Raw genomic sequence first — 25,133 nt, 5'->3', positions numbered from 1 at the left:
AATGCAAAGGCTCAAACTTAAGTTCGAGCCTCATGTCCCTTATATACCTGGCACAAGGAAATTGATCAAACTTAAGGGACATGAGGCTCGAACTTAAGTTTGACCCTCATGTCCCTTAGATACCTAAGAGAAGGAAATTTCTTGAAATCAAGTTCAAGCTTCAATCCCCTTACATACCTAGAGCATGATCAAGAACTTAGTTTGAGCCTCATGCCTGTACCTACGAGTTTGGATCCAGGTAGAGGTTGAAATATTTCAAGCTCCCTACTAGATACGTAGAGCATAGCTCCAAGAGTTTGAGCTTAACCTTGCTTTAGGTATCAAAGGGACATAAGGCTTGAACCTAAGTTTGAGCCTCATGTCCTTTACATACTAATAGCCGTTTTTCGGCTCTCCATAATTGCCATAGTGAGCTACATCACCCTATCAAAATCACTCAAACACTATGGTTATCCTCATCCTTTCACTATACATAGGCGTGTGTGAGTTAGGAAATTTTCCCATATCTCCTTAAAACCCTTAACTAGCTAGTCATTGGGTTAGTTGAGCCAAAAAAGTAAAAAATATTATGGACCATTTGTGTGTAAATATTTCATTGTATATAACGCCTAAATATAAGAAATTTTTATAATTATTTTGGTATTTATTTAAATATTCTACCTAGGTGTGCGTTATTTGCCTATGTATGCTATGTACATTGACTCACCATTACCACAAATTTTCTTACCATTTTGTATACTTTTTATTTCATATAAAAATATTTTCATGCAAGCTTATCTTATTTTTGGGTGAGAATCCACTTCAAGGAAAAATAAAAAATACCTTTCACCATCAGTCATTGCCTTTCACTAAATTCCTATTTTCTACAGGTATTATTTCTTACCTCTTGTAAATAAATATACATCAATAAAAAAAAAAGAGGGCCCTTCTCATTTGATTCCCTATATTTTCATATAGATTCCATGAGTTGTTTATATATACTAGCCTATTTTTTTCCATCATATTCATATATTATATTTATGCATAATCCATAACCATGCATATTTTCAAACCCCTAAGAATCAATCAAGTCATCCTCGTATGCGAGGAGGGGCTCACCTTTGGAGTCTTATGAAAATTCAACAAGAAGGGGGCCACTGAAGACTTTTTTTGTGAAGAAAAATAGGCTTTTTGGTGGGATTTTTTATATCCATCTCCACTTCGAATTTGAAGCAGGGGTTAGAAGAAAGAATGTGGAATAAGAGCTGAATAATCACCTCAAACATTTCGGTAATTTTTGGAGCTACCACCGGTGAGGTATGATTTTTTGATTGGACCCCAATCTGTCCACTTTTCTCACAAGTAGCCCATAGTCTTCTCTCACCTCTTTCCACACTTCCACACACACACACACACACACACACACACACACACACACACACACACACACACACACACACACACACACATACACACTCATTCCTCTCAATCCCTCACTCAAAGCTACACCTTCCATGGTTTCTCTCACCTTCTTCACCATTAACCTCCCCTGTTATTTCCATAGCTCTCATATGAGCTCTACATGTATATACACCATCTCTATGCCTCTCTATTACTTCCAAAGTACAATTCCATCTTACCCCTTCGAATAAACATGAAATTCAACATATAAACCATACTTAACCTTTGCAAATTGAGAGATCTCATCAACCGAATTGCCATTTTCATTGCGATAATCAACCTTGGGGGCGATGTCATAAAGAAGAGAAGAAGAAGAGGATAGATAGTCATTTTGAGAACCTACACAAGTAAATCCAAAACTTCTTCAAGCTTCACCAGCACAATGATTTCCTCACTTCATTCAACCATCTTACTTCAACCATACACATCATTCTACCCATTGTAAATATATCATTAACTTTCTAGTGATTACTAACACTAACCACTAAAATACTAACAAAAAATAGCCATTGACCTAACCATAAAAGACACCTCACCTCAAGTTTACATGTGCATAGTAACTATGTCTCTCTCTCTCTCTCTCTCTCTCTCTCTCTCTCTCTCTCTCCCCCCTTTCTTAAAACTCTACTTTCACCTTATCTACCATCAATAATGCTCTCTTTCAAATCCACATCCATGACTTACGCAGACAAAGAAGGCCTGCAATGTTTTGATATTCAGAAAAAATCATAATCCTAATTTGTTAGGTTGTAAATTAGGGTTTCCAATAATCTTAATGAGAGGTCTCCAACCTATAAATAGGCCCCTGTCCTTCTTGTAAATAAGCCCCCAATATCTCACATAGCACCCCAACACTCTATGCGTGATGAGAGACTTACACGTAGCAACCACTTTGTGAGCTTCACTTTTGGTGTGAGAGAAGCTTTCAAGCTACACATTGCACAAGTCAGAGAGTGTGAGTTCAAAATCTAAAAATTACTATTGTATATGTGCCTCCATCATCAATAAATTGAGGTTTGTTGCATCAAAGATGTGATTCAACGTCAAATCTTCGTCCTTCCACTTGTGTGATACGGTTTAGTGAATTCAAGGTGACTTGTGTATTTTAAGTTTCTATCATTTGATCTTGTTTGAGATAGTGTTTTAGTATGTTTTCATTGACAATTTTGTGTCCATTGTAAGATGTTATTGTGGTGAGAGGTCTCCCACACTCTAAGACAGAGTGTGTGTGTGTTGGCAATGTTTAGCATTCACTAAGCATTGAATTAGTTTTGTACAGGCTCTACGATAACATTATAACGAACCATCTCCATTTGCAAGTCACAAACAAGGTATTACACAATTTCCATTCCTCTCTCTCTCTCTCTCTTCCCTTTGCTCTAGCTCACTCTGCTCCATTTGGCGTGTCTTGGTGTGAGATTGCTTGTGTGCGTTTTGTTGCACCTCCTCTTGGTTGTGACAGAATCTCTCTTGCATCCTAGTTCGCATCCCATAACTAGGTGGTGCCCCTATCTTTTTTGGGTTTTGGCTGTGGGTTTGTTGTTGTGTTGTGCTTGTGGTTGGCCCAGCCCCAATTGAGCAGCACGGGAGCCTTGAGGGGTGCTTAGAGGTCGCCTCTTTTGTTTCTCGCCTTGAACCACTTCAATTTTGGTGCCCCCATTGAGGAGGGCTTGTGTATGTTTTTGTGTAGGTTCAACCTTAGAATAGTTAAGTAGTTTTCATGAATTAGGAAAGTTCGTATGATCCTTTAATTCCCATTGCAAGGCAAAAGATACATATAATCGTTAGTACTAAGTTGCAATTTCAATGTGTAATTCGTAGGATTTTAGGTCCTCTTAGGTTAGCCGAGATAAACACTTCTCTAAATCCTATTATTTTTCCTCTCATTAGGTACGAGATTAGCTTAGACGTGTATATTTTTGTGTTACTTTAAGCATTAGGACATGCATAGGCCATGGATAATGGCCCAGGAATAGAGGTTTTTCCCTTTCATTTCACTCCACACATTAGAATAAATGTTGCAATTAGTAGAAAAATTCATTTTCAACAACGTATGGTGTTCATTTCTAGTACTCAAAGAGTAGGAGAAATTCTAGCATCACCGAACCCTGTCATCTTGCCTCTTGTTGACTATCATAAATCATTTGATGTGCATTTTTTATTTTGTTGTAGAATACATTACAATTTAGAAAACATTATTGTGTAAATTTCCTAAGAAAGAAAAAAATGTGTTGTCACTTTGAAATCGATTCAATGGAGGCCCAACGCCAAATGTCGAGATATCCTCTCTTTTTTGGAGAGCCTGGCGAGGATGCCAAGCTATTTCTAGCAAATTTCAAAACGTCTTGCCGCATAAAAAGAGTTATAGGAGATGAGGAACGCTTAGAAATGTTTGAGATAGTTATGAGGAAGGATGCTTGCACTTGGTTTGACTCTCTATCTCAGGAGGTTAAGGGAAGTTGTTGAGAGAAATGTTGCTAACCTTGGTGACGGTGTAGAGTTCCTAAAGAAGGAGAGGTTCATATCCAGTCTCTTTTCCACACTCAAGATAAAAGTTGAGGCGGGTGCACCTGCTACCTTTGATGCAGATGAAACTAGGGATGTTGAGAAGTATAAGAAACTCAAGTGTCTAAGAGGAGAAGTTCCAATAAAGATTCCTAGACCAAAGGGAAAATTGCAAGCATCAACATCCAGAGAGATTCTTGAGGTAATTGAAAAGTTAAATCCATAATCCACCTTGCACAAGCTGTAGGTCCCAAGGGACAAACAAAGAAATCGAGGAGCGAGAGCCATGGCCTAGGAGAGTCTTGGAATGTTGGAATTGTGGAGGGTCTGGACATGGATGTATAATTGTCCTTGGCCCCGTGGGGAGCTAGGGAGACCTAACTTGAATTACCCAATGATGAATGCAGGTGAAGGCACTAGTCAACAACCAAGGCTTCTACAAAGGCCAAATGGAGCAAGACCATCTCCACGAGGAGTGGAAGGAGTTCCACCTTTGCCAGATCCAAATGTGCATGTGGTAGAGGTGAGAAATTCCAATAAGGTGGACATGGAAGCAAATGGCATGAAGCGTGGACGTAGAAAAGGTAAGGAGAAATAAGGAGTCACTTCACAAAGTGATCATGGACGAGAAAATAAGGCAAAGGAGACCAAGGAAACCAAGAGGACTCGACGTCGTATCAACCTCCAAGACTTCCCTCTTGGACATGGTATGGCTCCGTACAACTTGTTGGAAGACATGAGAGGTAAGGGTCCTGATATCTCATGGCCTCAATTTCTTGCACTATGTCCACAAGTTAGGAGGGATTTAACAAGGGCATTTAGCACTAGGATAAAGGTAAAAGAGAATGTGCCTGTTGTAAAAATTGCACAAGCTGAAATGAATGAGGATATTACACCTGTGCTGCTAGATTGTTACATCAAAGGAAGATTGGTTAGGAAAGGTCTAGTGGATGGGATTGCACAAATTTGCATCATGATAGAGGGACTCATGCAAAGACTCGGCATGCACATCTATGAGACACCTGAAATCAAAGTCAAGATGGAAAACAATAGCAAGGCTAGGTGTGTAGGCATTTGTAAAAATGTTTTTGTGGAAGGCAATGGATTTTTATGTTATGTCAACCAAGGGAAGTGGCTATCCATTTATCCTAGGAAGACCATGGCTAATAAAAATGCGAGCTTTGCAAGATTGGAAAAGTGGAAAGTTGATCTACAGGAATGACAATCATAAGAAGGTTGTCTTTGACATGAAGGAGCAACGTCAAGAGGAGCTCCATGAAGAATCATCCCAAAGTGAGACGGAGGAAGACGGGACTGATAGCACTTTAGATGAAGAAGGTAGCAGAAGCACTATGAAAGGGGAGTCCTCCATTGAAGGCATGGGAGTAAGGTTTAAGCCAAGCAACCAAGAAACCTCTTGCCCAGGCTTGGAGGAGGTAGGTCCTCAAGAGAACCAAAATGTGGAAGATGAAGGAATGTTAGAAGGTATGTTGTCTCTCCCATTGTTGTCACTCCCAAGAAGAACGGCAAGTGGAGGGTGTGTGTGGATTACCGTCCACTAAATGAGGCAACAAAAAGAGATCACTTTCCCCTCCCATTTTAGGATGAGATACTACATGCAGTAGCTGGTCACAAGAAATACACCGTGTGTGATGGCTACTCAAGCTACTTTCAAATAAGGATTGCATTGGAGGATCAATTGAAAACAACCTTCATCACTCCTTGGGGTTATTATGCTTTTAGAGTCATGCCTTTTGGCTTGACAAATGCTCCTGCAACTTTCCAACGTTTCATGAACATGGTGTTTCAAGCATTCTTTGGAAAGTCAATTAGGGTACGTGTTCATTGATGATTTTTGCATTTATAGCTCAAAATCATTGCATCTACAAAGGGTAGAAGAAGATTTATGACATGGTTGACTTGACATGGGAGGTCAAGTCACCCCGACAAGTGCCACATAGGTGAGGATGAAGTGATCTTGGTCACAAGGTTTCCTATAAAGGCATTGAGGTGGATCCTTCAAAGGCAAAGGCTCTTATTGAGCTCCCATCACCCAAGAATCTCAAAGAGGTCATCTCATTCATTCAAAAGGTGAAGTCACACTTCATTCACATAGCCTCGGAGTTACTTCACCCCTTGCAGCCCAATTGACACAACAACTCGAGTTTGTTTGGTATGATGAGCTTGAAGAATATTTTTGTAACATCAAAATCATTCTGTCATAACTACCAACACTTATGCCTCCTTGTTGGGAGCACACATTGGTGTTGTTTTGCTACAACAAGATTCCCACAGTACCATGATGCGACCCATCTACTTTTCTAGTAGCGCCATGAATGCTTTGGAGAGAGGTTACACGGAGGTAGAACTCATGATGCTTTCTCTCATGTTTGCGGTGAGGAAGTTTAGATCCTACTTGCTACCAAAACCTTTTGTAATGGAATTGGCCTATTTAACTTGAGAGTAGCGGATATTAATGAGAGTACTTTTGAGAAATGACTTTGTGAGCATAGTGGGTGAACATAATTGAAGATAGCAACATAATCATAGAAATTAGTTAACTTGGCATGAACGATACTTTTGCAAGAGAGAGAATTTAGATAACATGACAACAATTGAGGACCGGATTTATGTGGAGCCGGTCCCCCCTCCAATAGGCATTTGTATTATGATTTCTCCCATTAAGAGAGACTTGTTACAATACAATCTTTGTGTTCCTTGTGACCTAGGTGATGCAATGAAGATGGAAAGATTCATGCATCACAAGCATAACATAAACTTGAAGAAAGGTTTACCTATCCAAGCCTCAGTCCCAAGACCTCAAACACCTTCGAAGGTGGAGAGAGCTAGCAGGGAATGAGAACAGGGAAGAGGAAGAATAAACATTTCATAGGAGAAAGAATTAGTTCCTCACTTATCATAGCTCTTTTTGCTAGCATACATAATAGTATAGTAATGAAGAAGAAGGAGATGGCAAGCTTAAGCATTGAAGCATGGATCTTGGTTGGTGGATTTGCACTCCATAGCCAAGAGTGTTGGTGTAGGCTCTCAACCTCTACTTGCTTGGAGAAGGAGAGGGAGTGTGTTTGTGAGTGTGTGTGGGTGAGTATATCCCCTAAGCAACCCCCTCACTTGCTTGGGTCGACCCCCCCTTGTAGCACATGCTTGAAGCTCATTGGACCCCTCCAAGCCCTAGCCAATCACAAGCAGGAGGCATTACAAGCAGCAAGGGTAGCCTTGGGACAAGTGTTCCTCTTTCCCCTTTGAGAGATATGACTTGATAAATGCAAAATCAATTAATTAAATCTCCTAAATTATCATTGGACCCCTTGGGTGGCTAACCAATAGGCTTCAGGCACACCATGAGGGCAACATGAGGAAGAACTTGACAAGTGTCCCTTCTGCTTTCTTTGTACCATGCATGCCTAGTGTGAGTGTGTTGGTGTTCTCTCTCATCCCCCCTCATGTAGGGCTCCCCCCCTCCTTGTAGGGATTGAATATTTGAATTTTCAACACACCAAGCCCCTCATGCATAGGCCCAGTTCCCACCACAAGCTTGGCCCTTAAGCACTTTAAGCTTGGGTTGGGTTCTCACCTCAAGTACAACCCTAGCATCTCAAGAATGTCAATCACCTCAAGCATCTCAATCACCTCAATCACCTCAAGTACCTTAGTCATCAAGCATGACAAGCGGGACAAGCACCTCGAGCTGGGTTGGTTTCCGCCTCAAGCTCAACCCTAGCTTACCTAAGGTCAAAGGACTTTTACATACATTATTGGAGGTCTTCAATGAAGCTAACCCTAAGGTCTTATGCTCCATTGGTTAGCCTTGCTCTTTGATAGACCATCTCTCATTTGGGCCACTTTTCTATTGGCCCCGTGTTGAGATAGATCTATAAGCACATCTCAATATCTAAACCCTTGTTCCCGTTTATTCTCCCACATTAAGTGATCAATTTAATATGAGAAAATCATTTGGGTTGGTTAGATATTAGCGTTTATGACATTACCTCTCTCTTGAAATCATAGTCATCCTCGACTATGATTTCAAGAGACATAGTCGTCCTCTCTCTTCTACTTCATAGTCGTCCTCGACTATGAAGTAGAAGAGACAAAGCCTTAGTCCTTAGTCAATTTTACTGAGCGGGTAGAGGATCCCTTTTTACCCTACGACATCTTTCCAAGATGAATGACTAATCTATTTGGTGCTTGGGAGACATAGCTACCGCAAGCATGTCTGCTCTTTGGTCCATTTCATTCTCCCAAAGTAGAGTGACAAATTCTACTTGGTGTTTGAGAGACGTCATCATCACAAACATGATTCTAAGCATATATACTAGTTAAATTTGTGCACAATTAAAAAGAGGGATAGTCTTATAAGACAAAAACATCAATGAATTAAAAGAAATTTGTACATTTGCTTACTCTAATGTAGCCTTGTAAGCATTGACAAGGTTCATACTATCCTTAAGCTATATTCCTTGCATCCATCTAGCATCTTCAAAAGGATAATTTTTAAACTTAATAAGATACCATCGGATAATCTTACCATGTCATAGTACCTTGTATTCAGGCCGAAGGATAGCTTCGGGTTGTAGCACCTCTTCGGGTTGTAGCCTCCTTAATCTTTTGAAAAGATTCTTGTAGGTCACGGCTATACTCATCGGCGGTGAAGATCTTCCCATGTACTTTGAGTAGCAAGGGACTTTTAGGTCTTCCCTCAATGATTTCAAAAGGTGCTTTTCCCATAGAAGTATGCACAGTATTATTGTAGAAATACTCTACAAGAGGTAAGTACTTTTTCCTCTGTGAGCGTTGATCTACTTTTGTAACATAAGTCTTTAGTAGATCGAGTATTGTAAGATTGGCTATCTCACTTTGGCCATCCGTTTGTGGGTGATATGCCAAAGAGAAATTCAATCTTGTTCCTAGATTTTCAAAGAGACCTTTCCAAAAATTATGGTCATTCTAGGATCTCTCTCTGACACAATGGATGTGGGTAATCCATGGTGTTTGAAAATCTATGATATGAAGAGAGTTGCCATTTGATGTGCCTTAAATAGTCTTTTTAACAAGAATAAAATGTGCTTGCTTGCTAAACTTGTCGACTTTTGTACATATTCCCGTATTCCCATGGATAGACTTGGGTAATCCAAAGATGAAATCCATGGATATACTCTCCCATGTTGAATTTGGGATAGGCAATTACTGGAGTAATCCAGGTTGCTTCCCTCTATCATATTTGGTCTTTTGGCATACTGCACATTTTGAAACATACTCTTGTATGTCCACTTTCATGGTAGGCCAATAGAAATACATCTCTACTCCTCGGAGAGTAGGTTGAATACCTCTATGCCCCGCATATGGAGGAGCATGGGATTCATACATAACTGTCTCACGAAGGGAATGTGTAACACATAGCCTATTGCTATGGAGAAGATAACCATCCTACAAGGTGAATGGTTCCTCTTTCTTCCCCAAAGCAAGGGCTGATATTATGTCTCTATAGTCAAAGTCAGTAACATACTCATCTATCATAGAAGATAGATCATTGTGAGCAGCTATAGACACCACATTAACTTTTGGTCGTCGTGAAAGCGCATCGGCCACTTGATTGTGCTTACCTGCAATGTAAGCAATATGAAAATTAAATTGCGAAAGAAAATTTGCCCACCTCATTTGTTTATCAGAAAGTTTGGTTTGCATCATGAAGTACTTGAGACTTTGACGGCCTGTTCGTAAAATGAGTGGAGTCGCCAATAAATGGTGCTTCCATGTGTATAGGGCATGTAGAACAGCTAAAAGCTCTTTCTTATAAATTCCTAAGACGCGTTCATCTATATTGAGCCTTTGACTCTCATATGCTATAGCATGCCCTTCTTGAAGCAAGACTGCTCCAAGGCAATCACCACAAGCATCACATTGGACCTCAAATGGCTTTGAGGGATCCGAAAGCATGACGACTCGTTGGGAGGTAAGATTCTCTTTGAGCTTGTCAAAATCATTTTGCTAATCCTTAGCACCCCATAAATACTGAACGTTCTTCTTTGTTAAGTCATGTAAAGGTCCTGCTATTTGAGAGAATTTTGCTATGAAGCATCTATAGTATGCACGCATCCCAATAAATATTCTTAGCTCATGTAGATTCCTTGAATTAGGCCATGCTTTTATTACCTCTAACTTCGATGGATCCAGACGGATACCATCTTGAGAGATAATATGACCAAAGTATTGAATCTCTTGAAGGAAAAATTCACTTTTCTTTTGGTTGAGAAAAAGCTTATTCTCCCTCAATGCTTGAAAAATCACTTGGAGATGTTGCTTATGTTCCTCCACAGACTTGGAGTAGATGATGATATCATCAAAAAACACTCTAGTGAATTTACAACAAGGTCTAAAAATTTTCTCCATTAGACGATTGAACGTAGCTGGTGCATTAGTCAAGCCAAAAGGCATGACTATATATTCAGAAAGACCAAAAGTTGTGCGAAACGCGATCTTTAGGATATTTTCATCCACTATCCTTATTTGATGATAGCCACTCTTAAGGTCATTCCTACTAAAGTAGGTAGATCCTTGTAGCTTATCAAATAGATCTTCTACCCGAGGCTCTGTTTTTTATAGTGATATGGTTTAGTGCTCAATAGTCCACACACATACGGTATGTACCATCTTTCTTTTGCACTAAAAGGAATGGAGAAAAAAAGGGAGAGGAACTAGGCCTCACCATCCCTTTAATTTGTCTACCAATTCCTGTACTTGCCTCATGATCTCCTCTTGTTGAGCTTGTGAGACTCGATAAGGAGGCTTGTTAGGTGGTTAGATTTCTGGAAGGAGCTCAATGTGATGGTCATCATCCCCTCATTTTGGAGGTAAGTCCATAGGGATATCATTGATGAACACATCTTGGAATCCTTTTAGAAAATTAGAAAAATCTAACTCTTCTTGATTCCTACCATTTACATTTGATGAAACATTAGGATCTTTTAGAGACTCTTTGACAAAAATCGTGTACGCAGAAACTAAGCTGACTTATCAAAAGCAAAAGGATTTACAAGTGGAATAGTGCGACCACGCTCACTAGCATCTATATACATGTTCTTTTCCCTGTAGGTGAAGTAGATTCTCCTTTTAGGGAACTTCATGTTGGCAGCCATGCGATCAAACCATGGCGCCCCTAGGATAGCATCCTCATGTTGGAGAGGAGAGATGCAGAAGTCTTCTTTTTCGACATAGCTTTGGACATGAAGCCTCAACTTCCCAATCAAGGGAGTAACGGAGGCTTGCTGTCCCTTGAAAGTTGCGTCAGCCATTACCATATTTCTCATCCCAAAAGCTTGAATGCCCAACTTGGTGGCCAACTCCATTGATATGAAGTTGTGAGTAGACTGAGGGTCAAACAAGATGAAGGCATCATGCTCTCTTACCTTTGCCCAAGCATAGGAAAGTGATGATCCTTTGCAATGAGCATCCTCTTTTGGAGCTTCGATGGTGGAAGCCCTAGGAGTCTCATTGCGAGTATTCTTCTTGGGGCAAGAACGATAGCCATGTCCTTGCTCCCCACACTTGAAACACTTATGGTCCTTGCGAAAAGCTTCAAGCTCTTCATGAGAGAGTTTGTTTTTACCTTTGTAAACTCCCTTCTCCTTGGATTGATTGTTGTTGTTGTTGTCCAAAAGAGGAGACTCGTGAAGAAGGCAAGTTTCTATCTCTTCTTAGAAGGCTCCCTCTATCAAAGAGGGAAGAATCAAGTGTGTAGAAGAGTACCAACTATCGAGGAAATTCCAGCCATTTTAAAGGGTTTGCATGAAGAGGCATGTTGTGGTCATTTTGCTCAAGAGTTAACTGTGAAGAAGGTTTTGCTTGTGGGGTATGTTTGGCCAAGCCTGCATGTGGATGTTCAGCATTGGTGTAAAAGCTGTCACAACTGTCATGTAAATGGAAATAAAAGATTGGTCCATGCTCCAAGGCAAATAGTGCTTGCAAATGGACCCTTCAAAAAGTGGGGCATTGATGCTATGGGTCCTCTTCCTAGAACAAAAAATGGTAAACTCTACATTCTTGTGGTTGTAGATTACATGACTAGGTGGGTAGAGGCTCAAAGTGTGGCAAGGGTAAATGGGAAAACAGTGAACAGATTTGTCTACACTAATATTTGTTGTAGATTCGGTACATATCTGGAGATTGTTTTGGATAATGGTCAAGGGTTTACTCACAGAAGTTTGTGAAGAGCTTCACATCTACATCATCATAGCACACCCTACTAGCCACAATCAAATGGTTTGGTGGAGAAGGCTAATGGTGTCATTACAGGCATCATTAGAAAGATGGTGCAAATCAAGACAAAGTTATGGGATGACTTCTTGGATGGTGCTTTGTGGGCATATCGAACCACATATAGGGAGGCAACAGAGTTCACACCATTTCACTTGGTGTATGGTCAAGAGGCTTTGCAGTCTATCGAGCTCAACATCCCAACGATACGGCTTCATGGCAGAGGCGCACAAGATGATCAAGAGGTATGGATGGATCGACTTCTTACCTTAGTAGAACTTGAGTGGAAAAGAGAAGCAGCCTAGGGTGCTACAAGAGGAAAGCTATACCAACAAAGGAGAAGCTTGACAAGAAACTCAAGGACAAAGGCATCAAGGAAGGAGAGCTTGTGCTAAGGTATGACAATCGACTCGATAATCGTTTTGATACCAAGTTTGAAACTAAATGGCAGGGGCCATACATAGTCAAGAAGGCTTTCAATTCAAGTTACTATCAGTTTATGGACTTGAATGGTAAAGAGCACTCCAGGAAGGTAAACGGGTATCGCCTAAAGCCCTACTTGAGTCACCTTCTACCAAAGGATCTACCAAAGAATTGTCAAAGATCTACTCTCTCCTGTAAGTTTTGTTGCATGAAGCATGAGTGTGATAAGAAGACACACAATGAAAATCCTGTCAAGGACCAGATATCATAGAGGACTCAGAAGCACTCTCTTTGGAAAAGATGCTTTATGATGGTACATGAATATACCATCCTGGGGGAGGGCTAATGATAGCCGTTTTTTTCGGCTCTCCATAACTTCCATAGTGAGCTATCTCACCCTATCAAAATAACTCAAACATTATGGTTATCCTCACCATTTCACTATACATAGGCGTGTGTGAGTTAGGGAATTTTTCCCATATCTCCTTAAAATCCTCAGCTAGCTAGTCATTGGGTTAGTTGAGCCAAAAAATTAAATAGAATAAAAATAATAAAATATATTATGACCCATTTGTGTGTAAATATTTCATTGTATATAACGCCTAAATATAAGGATTTTTCATAATTATTTTGGTATTTATTTAAATATTCTATCTAGGTGTGCGTTATTTGCCTATGTATGCTATGTACATTGACTCACTATTACCACAATTTTTCTTATCATTTTGCATACTCTTTATTTCATATAGAAATATTTTCATGCAAACTTATCTTGTTTTTGGGTGAGAATCCACTCCAAGGAAAAATAAAAAATACCTTCTACCATCAGTCATTGCCTTTCACTAAATTCCTATTTTCTACAGGTATTCTTTCTTACCTTTTATAAATAAATATACATCAATGAAAACAAATGAGGGTCCTCCTCATTTGATTCCCTATATTTTCATATATTTATTTTTATATATAGCCCACACTATTCTAGATTCCATGTGTTGTTTATATATACTAGCCTGTTTTTTTCCCATCATATCCATATATTATATTTATGCATAATCCACAACCATGCATATTATCAAAGCCCAAAGAATAAATTAGGTCATCCTCTAATGCAAGGAGGGGCTCACCTTTGGAATCTTACGCAAATTCAACAAGAAGGGGGCCACTGAAGACTTTTTTGTGAAGAAAAATAGGCTTTTTGGTGGGATTTTTTATATCCATCTCCACTCCCAATTTGAAGCCGTGGTTAGAAGAAAACATGTGGACCAAGAGCTGAATAATCACCTCAAAACTTTTGATAATTTTTAGAGCTAACACTGGTGAGGTATTATTTTTTTATTGGACCCCAGTCTGCACACTTTTCTCACAAGTAGCCCATAGTCTTCTCTCACCCCGGGGGATTCACTCTATATACAAAATGGGCCGCCACATGCGAGGGGTCAACTTTGATAAAACCCCTATATACGACTCATATCAAGGAATATGACCCCCCTTTCTACGCTTATACGACAATCAATAAAGAAAACTATCATACCCCTATCTTACATATAAAATTTAGGTTTGACATGATCTAACTGAGTAAAACTAGTGAAATTAGCATACTGACTGGCACCGTACTAAGGAACCACTTATGTTGATAACTAGATGTATCCTCAATGTGTTTTAGTTTGAGTTTCAAACTATGTGCCCGATCAGCTTGTACTCTGGCTACTTGTCCAGTTTTTGAGACCCATCCAAAGCTGGTGTAAATTAACCCTTGACCTTCTCCAAATCAGCCCTTATCTCTATGACCGTCTTGATGCAAAATTTGATGTGTGACCTGCTAAAAAAATTCCCCTAAACTCATTCGAGTTCTAGTGCATATTGGTGACCAATCGTTACAAGTAATCAACCGGGGTCAGGTCCCCTACCCCCCATAAATATGATACCCCCTCCCTTATTTTTAAGCTTGGGAGATAAATTATTGGGGGCTTGCCCCTAGCTTATACGCTTATGTAACTTGTAAAAGAACCCCCCTCCCCTGCACTTACATAGTGCAGTAAGTTTTCCATGATGAATCCCCCGGGTCTCTCACCCCTTTCCACACTTCCACACACACACACTCATTCCTCTCAATCCCTCACTCAAACCTGCACTTTCCATGGTTTCTCTCACCTTCTTCACCATTAACCTCCCCTCTTGCTTCCATAGCTCTCATAGGAGCTCTACATTTACATACACCATCTCTATGCCTCTCTTACTTTCAAAGTATAATTCCATCTTACCCCTTTCTATATACATGAAATTCAGCATGTAAACCATGCTTAACCTCTACAAATCGAGAGATCTCATCAACCGAATTGCCATTTTTATCGCGATAATCGACCTTGGCAGCGATGGCATAAAGAAGAGAAGAAGAAGAGGATCGATAGTCATTTTGAGAACCTACACAAGTAAGTCCAAAACTTCTTCAAGATTTATCAGCACAAGGATTTCCTCACTTCATTCAACCATCTTACTTCAACCATCCACCTCATTCTACCCATTGTAAATATATCATTAACTTTCTAGTGATTACTAACACTAACCACTAACATACTAACACAAAATAGCCATTGACCTAACCATAAAAGACACCTCAAGTAAACAAAGAAGGCCCACAATGTTTTGATATTCAGAAAAAATCATAATCTTGATTTGTTAGCTTGTAAATTAGGATTTCCAATAGTCTTAATGAGAGGTTTCCAACCTATAAATAGGCCCCTGTCCTTCTTGTAAACAAGCCCCCAATATCTCACATAGCACCCCAACACTCTATGCATGAGGAGAGACTTAGGCGTAGCAACCACTTTGTGAGCTTCACTTTTGGTGTGAGAGAAGCTTTCAAGCTACACATTGTACAAGTGAGAGAGTGTGAGTTCAAAATCTCAAAACCACTGTTGTATATATTCATCCATCATCAATAAATTGAGGTTTGGTGCATCAAAGGTGTGATTCAACGTTCAAATCTTCGTCCTTCCACTTGTGCGACACGGTTTAGTGAATTCAAGGTGACTTGTGTATTTTAAGTTTCTATCATTTGATCTTGCTTGAGGTAGTGTTTTAGTGTGTTTGCATTGCCAATTTCGTGTCCATTGTAAGACGGTATTGTGGTGAGAGGTCTCCCACAACCTAAGACAGTGTGTGTGTGTTGGCAATGTTTAGCATTCACTAAGCATTGATATAGTTTTGTATAGGCTCTACGATAGCATTATATAAGCTCTACGATAGCATTATAACGAACCATCTCCATTTGCAAGTCACAAACAAGGTATTACGCAAGTTCCATTCCTCTCTCTCTTCCCTTTGCTCTAGCTTGCTCTACTCCATTTGGCGTGTCTTGGTGTGAGATTGATTGTGTGCGTTTTGTTGCACCTCCTCTTGGTTATGACAAAATCTCTCTTGTATCCTAGTTCGCATCCCATAACTAGGTGGTGCCCCTGTCATAAAATCTAATATCTGACCAACCCAAATGATTTTCTCATATTAAACTGATCATTTAATGTGGGAGAATAAACGGGAACAAGGGCTAAGATATAGATATGCTTATAGACATAAAATCTAATATCTGACCAACCCAAATGATTTTCTCATATTAAACTGATCATTTAATGTGGGAGAATAAACGGGAACAAGGGTTAAGATATAGATGTGCTTATAGATCTATTTAAGCACATGGCCAATGGTAAAGGGGCCCAAATGAGAAAAGGTCTATCAAAGAGAAAGGTTGACCAATGGAGCAAAAGACCTTAGGGTTGTCTTCATTAAAGCCTCCAAAGGTAAGTGTTAAAAGCTTTAAGACATAGTCTTTAAAATTTTACTCTTTAGTCACTAAAGTCCAAGCAGGCAAGGGGGCACCTTGCTTAAGCTAGGGTTGTGCTTAAGCAGGGGGGCTGCCTGCTTACCAAGTTCAAAGTACTTGCTACTAAAGAGGGGGCGAGCCCTACAAAGGGGGGAGGTAGATAGTAAGTGAGCACCTCACCAAGGACCCATACCCTTATGAAAGGAAAGGGGCCACTTGTCAAGTGTAGAGACACACTGCTCAAGCAAGTAGGGGTTGTGCTTAAGCAGGGGCTGTGCTTAAGCAAGGGGGGTGCTAGCTTAGCCTCACAAAGGGAAAGAAGGACACTTGTCAAGAGGCTACACACCTTGCCCCAAAGGGAGCCCAACTCTCATTGGTTAGAGGGCTACATGGCCCAATCAGCTTCAAAGGAACCCTAGGAAAGGGGGTCGACCAAGCTAGCTCTCTCTCTCTCTCTCTCTCTCTCTCTCTCTCTTTTGAGCCTCCCACGAGCTCTCTCTCCTTCATTCTTCCCTTCACACACTCTTGTGAAGCAAGGATTCCATCTCCTTCTACAAGCCTGAGAAGTTGAGTGCCTACTACCACAAGCTCTTGGCTATGGATGCAAATCCACACAAGAGAATGCTTATGCTTGCTTATCAATCTCTCTAATCTCCATTAACTCTATGCTAAGTTATGCTACAAGAGCTATGAGTGATTATGTGCAAGGGGTTATTTCTTTCTAGTAGAGCTACTTCTACTTCTCTCTTCTTCCTCACTCCCTGCTAGCTCTCCTCACCTTTCATGGTGTTTGAGGTCTTGGGATTGAGGCTGGGAATTTTCCAAGTTCATGCTAATCATGTTTATTGTTGTAGTTATGCTAATGCTTGGTGAGTGAAGCTTACCATCTTCATCTCATCAAGAAGGTCTCAAGGAACACAAACAGTTGTATTGTAAACAAATCTTCCGTCATGGAAGAATCTATTATACAAATGCCTATTGGAGGGGGGACCGGCTCCAACTAATCCGGTCCTCTATTGGTGTCAATTTCTCTAAACTCTCACTCTCTTTTACAAGTATTGATCATGCCATGTTAATGAAGTAATGTGTTAAGTGTTGCTCTCTCTATCCAAGCACTTTCTTTCTCACTATACATCTACACACTAAAGAATACTCAAGGAAATGCTCAATATGTTATTTACTTTCCGCTCCAACTCAAGTTAAAAGGCTAATTCCATTACAGCCCCTATCTTGTTTGGGTTTTGACTGTGGGTTTGTTGTTGTGTTGTGCTTGTGGTTGGCCCAACCCCAATTAAGCAGCACGGGAGCCTTGAGGGGTGCTTAGAGGTCGCCTCTCTTGTTGCCTGCCCTGGACCGCCTCAATACCTAGATCAAGGTGGAGGCTTGAACTTACCCCTTTAGTACCTAGATGAAGAATGAGGATTTCTAAGTCCTATACCCCTTATCTACATAGACCAAGACAAAGATGTTTCAGCCTTATGTTGCTTATGTACTTAGAACAAGGTTAAATCTAAGTTTGCCCATCATGTCCTATTGGTTCCTTGAACATGGGTATTGCCGCTCTAGCCCCAGGCCCCTTATGTACCCTCATTCAATACCTAGCGACAAGAGGTGGAAGGCGCTTTCACTAAGGGGCATGAAGCTCAAGCAAAATGCCTAGCAAGAGGCAGAAGCTTATAGTAAACATTGAACTTCTTGCCCTTTTTCAGTCAAAAAATGGATATATTAGTTTGAGCCGCATGGCCATTATATACCCAAACATTCTTTGTATCTATTAGGGATCGATAGCACCAAGTGAGGGCCTAACTTAAGTTTAAGCCCCCTATTCATGTGCTACTGCCTCATTTTCATATGGATTGAATTATTCAAAAGTGGAAACAGCTATTTGTCACCAAGTCAAGTAAATGAAAACAAAGTTCGAGGTGGGCAGCAAAGGAATGGTTCGAAAATGATATCTTTTTGAATATTTATAGATATGTACCTATATATGCTTTAAATAGTATATATATGCTCTAAATAACCAAAACGACCAAATTTGGAGTCGTTTTGATTGTTAATGGCTCTGTTAAGTAGCAAATTAACCAATTCCTTATACAACCCTTTTTGAGCTATTTTTTGCCCTAATGCGAGGGAGTTCGGGGGCAACGCCCCAGAAGACAAAAAATAGATGCATTTTGGGCTATGACTTTGAATGTATTTTTAGTCAAAATTGGATGATATTCCCCATGTGATTAGGAGTGTCTTGACACTCACTTTTGTATGAGGGATTGACACACATTGTGTTTGTGGTAAAAAAGAAGCACTTTGTTTTAGCAAGATTTCTCCAAGAACATAGCTTTCTTCTTTAGCACAAAGAATTCTTCTTTAACCACCATAGATCAATTCAAGAACCATTTACCAACTTGTAAGAGATTTTAGTATAGCAATAAAAAGAAAATCTTCTTTACACAATAAATTCATGATAGATACACGAGACAATTCCATGGCTTTAAAAACAAGGGTCCTAGGACCATGCTAGGACCCAAGAAGGGACCCTAAAAAAGAGTGACCACAAGGGCACGTGAAACTGCCAAACAGGAACCTAGCATGGTTCTAGAGCACATTTTTTCTTCTTTAGCACAAATTTTTTTCTTTAACTACAATAAATCAATTCAAGAACCATTCACCAATATGTAAGACATTACGATGTAGCAACAAAAATAAAATCTTCTTTACCACTATAAATTCATGATAGATATAGGAGCCAAGTTTCTGGCTTTTAAAAAAAGGGTCCTAAGACCATGCTAAGGGCCTAGGGACCCTCAACTAGAGTGGCCACAAGGACGCGCAAAACTATCAAACAAGAACCCGTGTTTGGCCAAACTGCGCTCCCTTGTGGCCCCTCTTTTTGAGTGCCCTTACGGACTTAGCATGACCCTAGGTCTTTTTTCTTCTATAATTGATGGAAAAAATCAATGAATACTTGAAGCCAGAGAAATGCTTATGAAGACCATTTGAAAATCATACATCGAGAAGTTTATGCTCTAGAAGAGCTTGAAAATACAACCTACACAAGATTGGGATACTTCAAATCACTCTTAAGGTCTTTGGAAACACCCAAGAATGATAAATTGAGGAATTACTTATCAAAATATTGAATCTTACCTTATCATAGCACAAGTTGTTATTTTCAAAGACTATAGCCAGCAGCACCAGAGAGCTAGCCTTACACAATGTGATGTGTGAACCTGCAGGGCAAAACCATTGAGCTCAACAAATGACTGACAACTAGCGACAAATTCACCACCATCATACAATCTTTCTCATAGCTGCCATCTTACTATCTTGCTGTATACTAAAGGAGATTACTGCTTCGATTGAATTATCTTTCTCTATTTGTTCAACACCTAACACTACAAAAAGTAAAAACTACCTCTCTTTCTCTCTCTATGAACTTTTCTCTCTCTTGTTGCCCTCCTTCCTGGATAGGATGGGTGTCACACTCATCAAAACTAAAATCAATTTAATTCATGATTCGCATCAAGGCGTTGATCTTTATGGCGCTAGTCACTAGTTATTGCCTCCATTTGAGACACAGGCAAATCAACGTCTATCCACCTTGATATTTTTCTATGTGCTTGTTTTTTCTCATTATACAATCGTACCTTGTATACAAGGTAATTAGTTTTCATTTCTTTGTAGCAAAGGTAAGGAGGACGGATGGAGATTATATATTAGCTAATAGTCTCGGACGTCATGAGTTCAAAACTGGTCTCTTAAGACAGGCTGCTAATCTCTTCAACCAAAGAGCTGAGAACAGTGTCTCCAGCTTCACGGGCCAAGGCTCGAATGTGCTTCGCTTTTGCACGTAGAGAGTTTGCGATGGCGCCTTCCATGAGTTGCCGTACTCCGCTCTCCACAAACTGCCTGGACGTCTGGTTGTCTTCATAGCGCTGCAGGGTGAGCCCCACCTTCCACACGTGAGACGCCAACCAGCAGTTGGTGACCTGGTCCATCAGCCAGGGCCAGCCGAGCAGGGGCACGCCGCAGCACAAGCTCTCCAAGGTGGAGTTCCATCCACAGTGTGAAAAGAAGCCGCCCACGGCCGGGTGCGACAGAACCAGCGCCTGGGGGGCCCAGCTTACCACTTTACACTGCTGTTGGTTCTGCAGGCCCTCCGGAAGAGCCTCCCCCACCGCCACCAACTCGTGCTTAGCGTGATTAAAGCGCTCGGATGTTGTCGCTGTAATGGCCTCATCGCGAAGAACCCATAGAAATTTCTGGCCGCTGGCTTCCAGACCTTTCGCGACCTCCTGCACTTGCGACACAGAGAGACTCATTAGGCTTCCAAAGGCAACGAACAGCACGGATCCAGCAGACTGCGTGTCTAGCCAATCCTTGCACTCCTGCACTTCCTCCTCCCAAAAGCTGCCCCCCGACCGCAACTCGTGAGCGTTTCCCTGAATTGCTTCGCCTGCATCATTCAGGATGGCGCTGGGCACCAGAGGGCCCACCGGTCGGAAATTGGACCTGCCGATTCACTCAACGTAACCCAGTCAGAGCTCACAAAAAGCTACAGCTGGTGATCTCCTGTACAGATAGATACAGAACTCTCTCAGTGTAATATTTAGCCTATTACCTGGGCCAACAATGATTATACGGTGGATGGGGTGCACCCTGCTGAAATTCCAAGGTTAGAGCCTTGAACACGTGTGGCTCCAGTGCCTCAAAGGAGTTGCTAATCACACCGCGAGCCTCGCCCATGCGATTGAAGCGTTCCAGCAGCAATACTCGCATCCACTCCAAGCCGCGTTTGCCAAAGGGGCACTCAAAGGGCAGGTCCGCCGGGTGTATGGGGGTGGACAGTCCTGGTATGCAAGAGATCAGCTCCATGGAATCGGCCTCCCTTGAGGCTGCTGCCCTCACTGCACAAACAGCCAGCGCGCCGTTAATCAATTCAAATCAATGCTGCGCCAGTCCGTACTGTTTGTGCACTAGTTTAATAGTGAAAAAATATGGAATCATTCTGCTTACCGTTTCCCTCATAAGGGTCGTAGCCGGACTCGACGATGGCGTCCACATGCAAATAGATGGAGAAGATGGCGGCGTTTTGGGGCCAGAAAATGAACTCTGGCACTGCCGCTTTCTCCGCCACAGAACCCGTCCAGCGCAGAAAGAAGTCGCCCACGATGCAGGTCACGGGTTGGCCTTGCGAAGCCAAGGTGTGAACTAGCTCCAGGACCCCGTCTGCAAGCGTCTTGTCGACTACATTGGCCATCTCCGGGCCCCGCTTTTCCCTGTCAAAGTCGGGGGGCAGACCGTCTTTGATGGGCAGGATTTGAAAATTGGAGGTGTTGAGGGCAACCCCCTGCTGCGCATGAAGTATCTTGGCGTGGATGTGCTCTATAATGGCAACGGTGACTCGCACGCCGTGGGAAGCCAAGCGCTTGCCCAGCTGCATAAGAGGGTTGATGTGGCCCTGCGCTGGGTAAGGAAGTAGCAAGCAGTGGGGAGCTGGGGGGCTGGTTTCCAGCTGCAGCTGACCCATCCTCGATCGGCCGACCTAGGCCAAGAGATGGTGGAGTGGACGACTCTCTGCGAGTCGCAATGACATTGGTAATTGGCACTTGTCATCTTTGGACCTCTATGTCCTCGTCCTTTACATGTACTTTTGGTCACAGGATAGCCACACATAAAATGGACTATTTTCGAAAATTTTACTACACGAAACTTCCCTAAATATGGTAAGTTTTTATAGTAGACTAGTATAGAAGCCGCCTCTCTGCCTCTGCCCCTCTCTCTCTCTCTCTCTCTCTCTCTCTCTCTCTCATCACTATGTTCTCGTACGTTGTAGGCGACACATGCCGGATGATTGAGCTTCTAACGTGTGGCGAGGGGAGAGCCGGAATTCCCTCCCCCATTATCTATTAGTATAGATTTCCTTGAAGACCAGTCTCTATGCCACTTTTGACAAACTAGACAACCAATCCTTTTCCCTTCATTGAAGCGAAGGTTTTTTGGTAGGATGCCCTCATCAATGACACATTCAAGTGTCATAATTGGTATAACATAGGGTGCCCCCACATGGGAGGGGTCTCATTTATAAGTGACACGGGGTCATCGACGAGGGATCAACAACGGGCAATTTATCGACAGGGCGCGAGGAATTGGGGCCGTCGGATCTCAGGGGGGGGGGGCTGGGCTTTTATACGACTAGAGTCGCTTAGCTTTCAATGTGTCGCAGTAGGCGAGCTGGATTAGGCGCAGCTCTTGGAGGTGGAAGTCGGGAGTTCAAAGGGCCGGCGTGACGTAAGTGGAACCCTAATTTTTCGTCCAGTGAGACCAATGGTGAATTAAACCTCCACCGTTGATCCCTCAACTTCTCCGATGTCACTTATAGATGAGGATGGGAGGGGAGTAATTGTTTCGAGCTACCCCTTGCTCCCTCCACTAACTACACCTCTTTGAAATGCAGTTCTGATTACCACCCTTCGAGTGGGGGAAAGATAATGTAGTCGAACTTCCTCCTCAATGGTTTGATAAATCACTTTGGGTATGAGGTCTAAAGCTCGCAATTTCAAGAAAAGATAAAGTGTAGGAAATTTTGCACACTCAAGGGTTTGGAGCGTAAGTAGGCAATGGCAAGCAAGGGCAAGACATGCAGGGCCTTAGAGGGGCACTGCTATGCAAAGCATAGAGGGTAGATTTCTCTCTCTCTCTCTCTCTCTATTCTCCTTTGACGTCATCTGTGCATACTGAAGGAGTACGAGCGGAAGTGCGACGCGAGAGAGAGTGCGAGAAGAAGAGCACGACGATATGGTGAACTCGCTCTACTGTAATGTGTAGAGCATAGTGAGTTCCTATTAGGTTTTTACAAAAAAATATGTGTACATACCTGGCGGCCCGCCCACTTACCTGGGCGACCACATTGGGCTTTATACCCCAACAACCTCCCACTTAAAGTCCAATGTGGTACTTTAAGTGTGAGAGAAGTTACTATACAAGCTAATATACAAGAGATGTAGAGAAGTGATGTACTACCCTACACCTAACTGCTTGCGAAAATCCACAAAGCTCTCTAAGGGAAGTCCTTTTGTAAGTAGATCAGCAGGATTTTCTGTGGTGTGAACTTTGACAAGCTGAAGTTGCTTATCCTCGATACTTCACATCCACATGCTTTGTCTTTGAGTGATAAACTGGATTGTGAGCCAATTGTATAGCACTTTGACTATCACAATATAACAAAGGCATCTCTTCTTTGATTCCCAAATCTGTTACTAGTCGATTAAGCCAAATTGATTCTTTGCATGCCTCTGATGCTGCAACATATTCAGCCTCTGTAGTAGACTGAGTAACACAATCTTGTAATCTAGAACGCCATGATACTGCTCCACCAGCCAATGTAAAGACATACCCTGACGTAGACCTTCGGTTGTCTAAGTCACCTGCATAATCTGAGTCTGTAAAACCCTTTACACTTAGCTCCTGACTCCCATAGCATATACGCATACTCTTTGTAGCTTTCAGGTATCTCAATATTCCTTTCACTGCCTCCCAATGTTTCTTGCCTGGGTTTGACATGTATCGACTTACTACTCCCACTGCAAATGCAATGTCTGGGCAAGTAGCAATCATTGCATACATCAAACTACCCACTACAGACGCATATGGAATCTTATCCATTTCAGCCTGTTCTTCCTCAGACACAGGACAATCTTGTCTGCTAAGTTTCACATATGGTGGCAATGGAACACTCAATGCCTTTCCCTTCTCCATATTGAAACATTGCAAAACCTTGTCAATATACTCTGTTTGAGATAACCAAAGCAACTTCTTTGATCTGTCTCTCTCAATGCGCATACCAAGTATATGACTTGCCTCACCCATGTCTTTCATGTCAAATGATTTTTCCATCTTTGACGTCAAAGCTGAAATTTCTTCCAAGTGCTTGCCAGCAATCAACATGTCATCCACATACAAAATAAGGATCAGCCAACTGCCATCCTTAGCCTTCTTTGTATATAGACAATGATCGAACTCACTACGTTTGTAGCCTTGAGAAAGCATAAACTTGTGGAACTTATGGTACCATGCCCTCGGTGATTGTTTTAAGCCCTAAAGACTCTTTAACAACTGGCATACCAAATCTTCCTTGCCTTTCTCAACAAACCCTTCTGACTGCTTCATGTAAATTTCCACATCTAAATCACCATGCAAGAACGTTGTCTTGACATCCATTTGGTGCAACACCAAATCTAATATGGCAACCAATGCAAGAAAGCATCTCAATGTAGTCATCTTGACCACCGGAGAGAAGACTTCATCAAAGTCAATGCCTTGTTCTTCCTTAAAGCCCTTGGCAACAAGCCTTGCTTTGTACTTTGGCTGACTATCATGAGCGGTGATCTTATACCTGTAAACCCATTTACAAGGTAGAGCCTTTTTGCCCTGTGGTAATTTAATTAGCTTCCATGTCTGGTTTTTATGCAGAGCTGTCATCTCTGACTGCATGGCCAATTGCCAATTCCCGGAGTCCTTCATTTGCACTGCTTCCTTGTAACATGAAGGTTCATTGCAATCAGTCAACATGACATAGTTCATAGATGGAACAAACCTATCAGGAGGTCGCGTGATACGTCTAGATCTACGCACAATAGGTGGCTCAGGCTCAGCCACAACCTGTGGTTCCACTCTA

General features: G+C 41.6%; 1 protein-coding gene across 1 annotated transcript; it reads right to left on the bottom strand.

The window, feature by feature from the left end:
- Positions 1 to 19,946: 19,946 nt before the first annotated feature.
- On the bottom strand, positions 19,947 to 22,060 carry LOC147457734 (UDP-glycosyltransferase 85A7-like). Its single transcript, XM_086512556.1, has 3 exons — positions 21,473 to 22,060; positions 21,078 to 21,363; positions 19,947 to 20,968 (listed from the first exon to the last, which is right to left on the bottom strand). The coding sequence occupies exons 1-3, from the start codon at positions 21,984 to 21,986 to the stop codon at positions 20,215 to 20,217; spliced, it is 1,554 nt and encodes a 517-aa protein (XP_086368682.1). The 5' UTR covers positions 21,987 to 22,060; the 3' UTR covers positions 19,947 to 20,214.
- Between the last annotated feature and the right edge of the window lie 3,073 nt (positions 22,061 to 25,133).

The sequence above is a fragment of the Adiantum capillus-veneris genome, chromosome 5, assembly GCF_014529385.1.
Source record: "Adiantum capillus-veneris isolate H3 chromosome 5, ASM1452938v2, whole genome shotgun sequence".
NCBI classification, from domain to species: Eukaryota; Viridiplantae; Streptophyta; class Polypodiopsida; order Polypodiales; family Pteridaceae; genus Adiantum; species Adiantum capillus-veneris.
The sequence above is the reverse complement of the archived record's forward strand: the minus strand, read 5'-3'. Positions and strand labels throughout refer to the sequence as shown.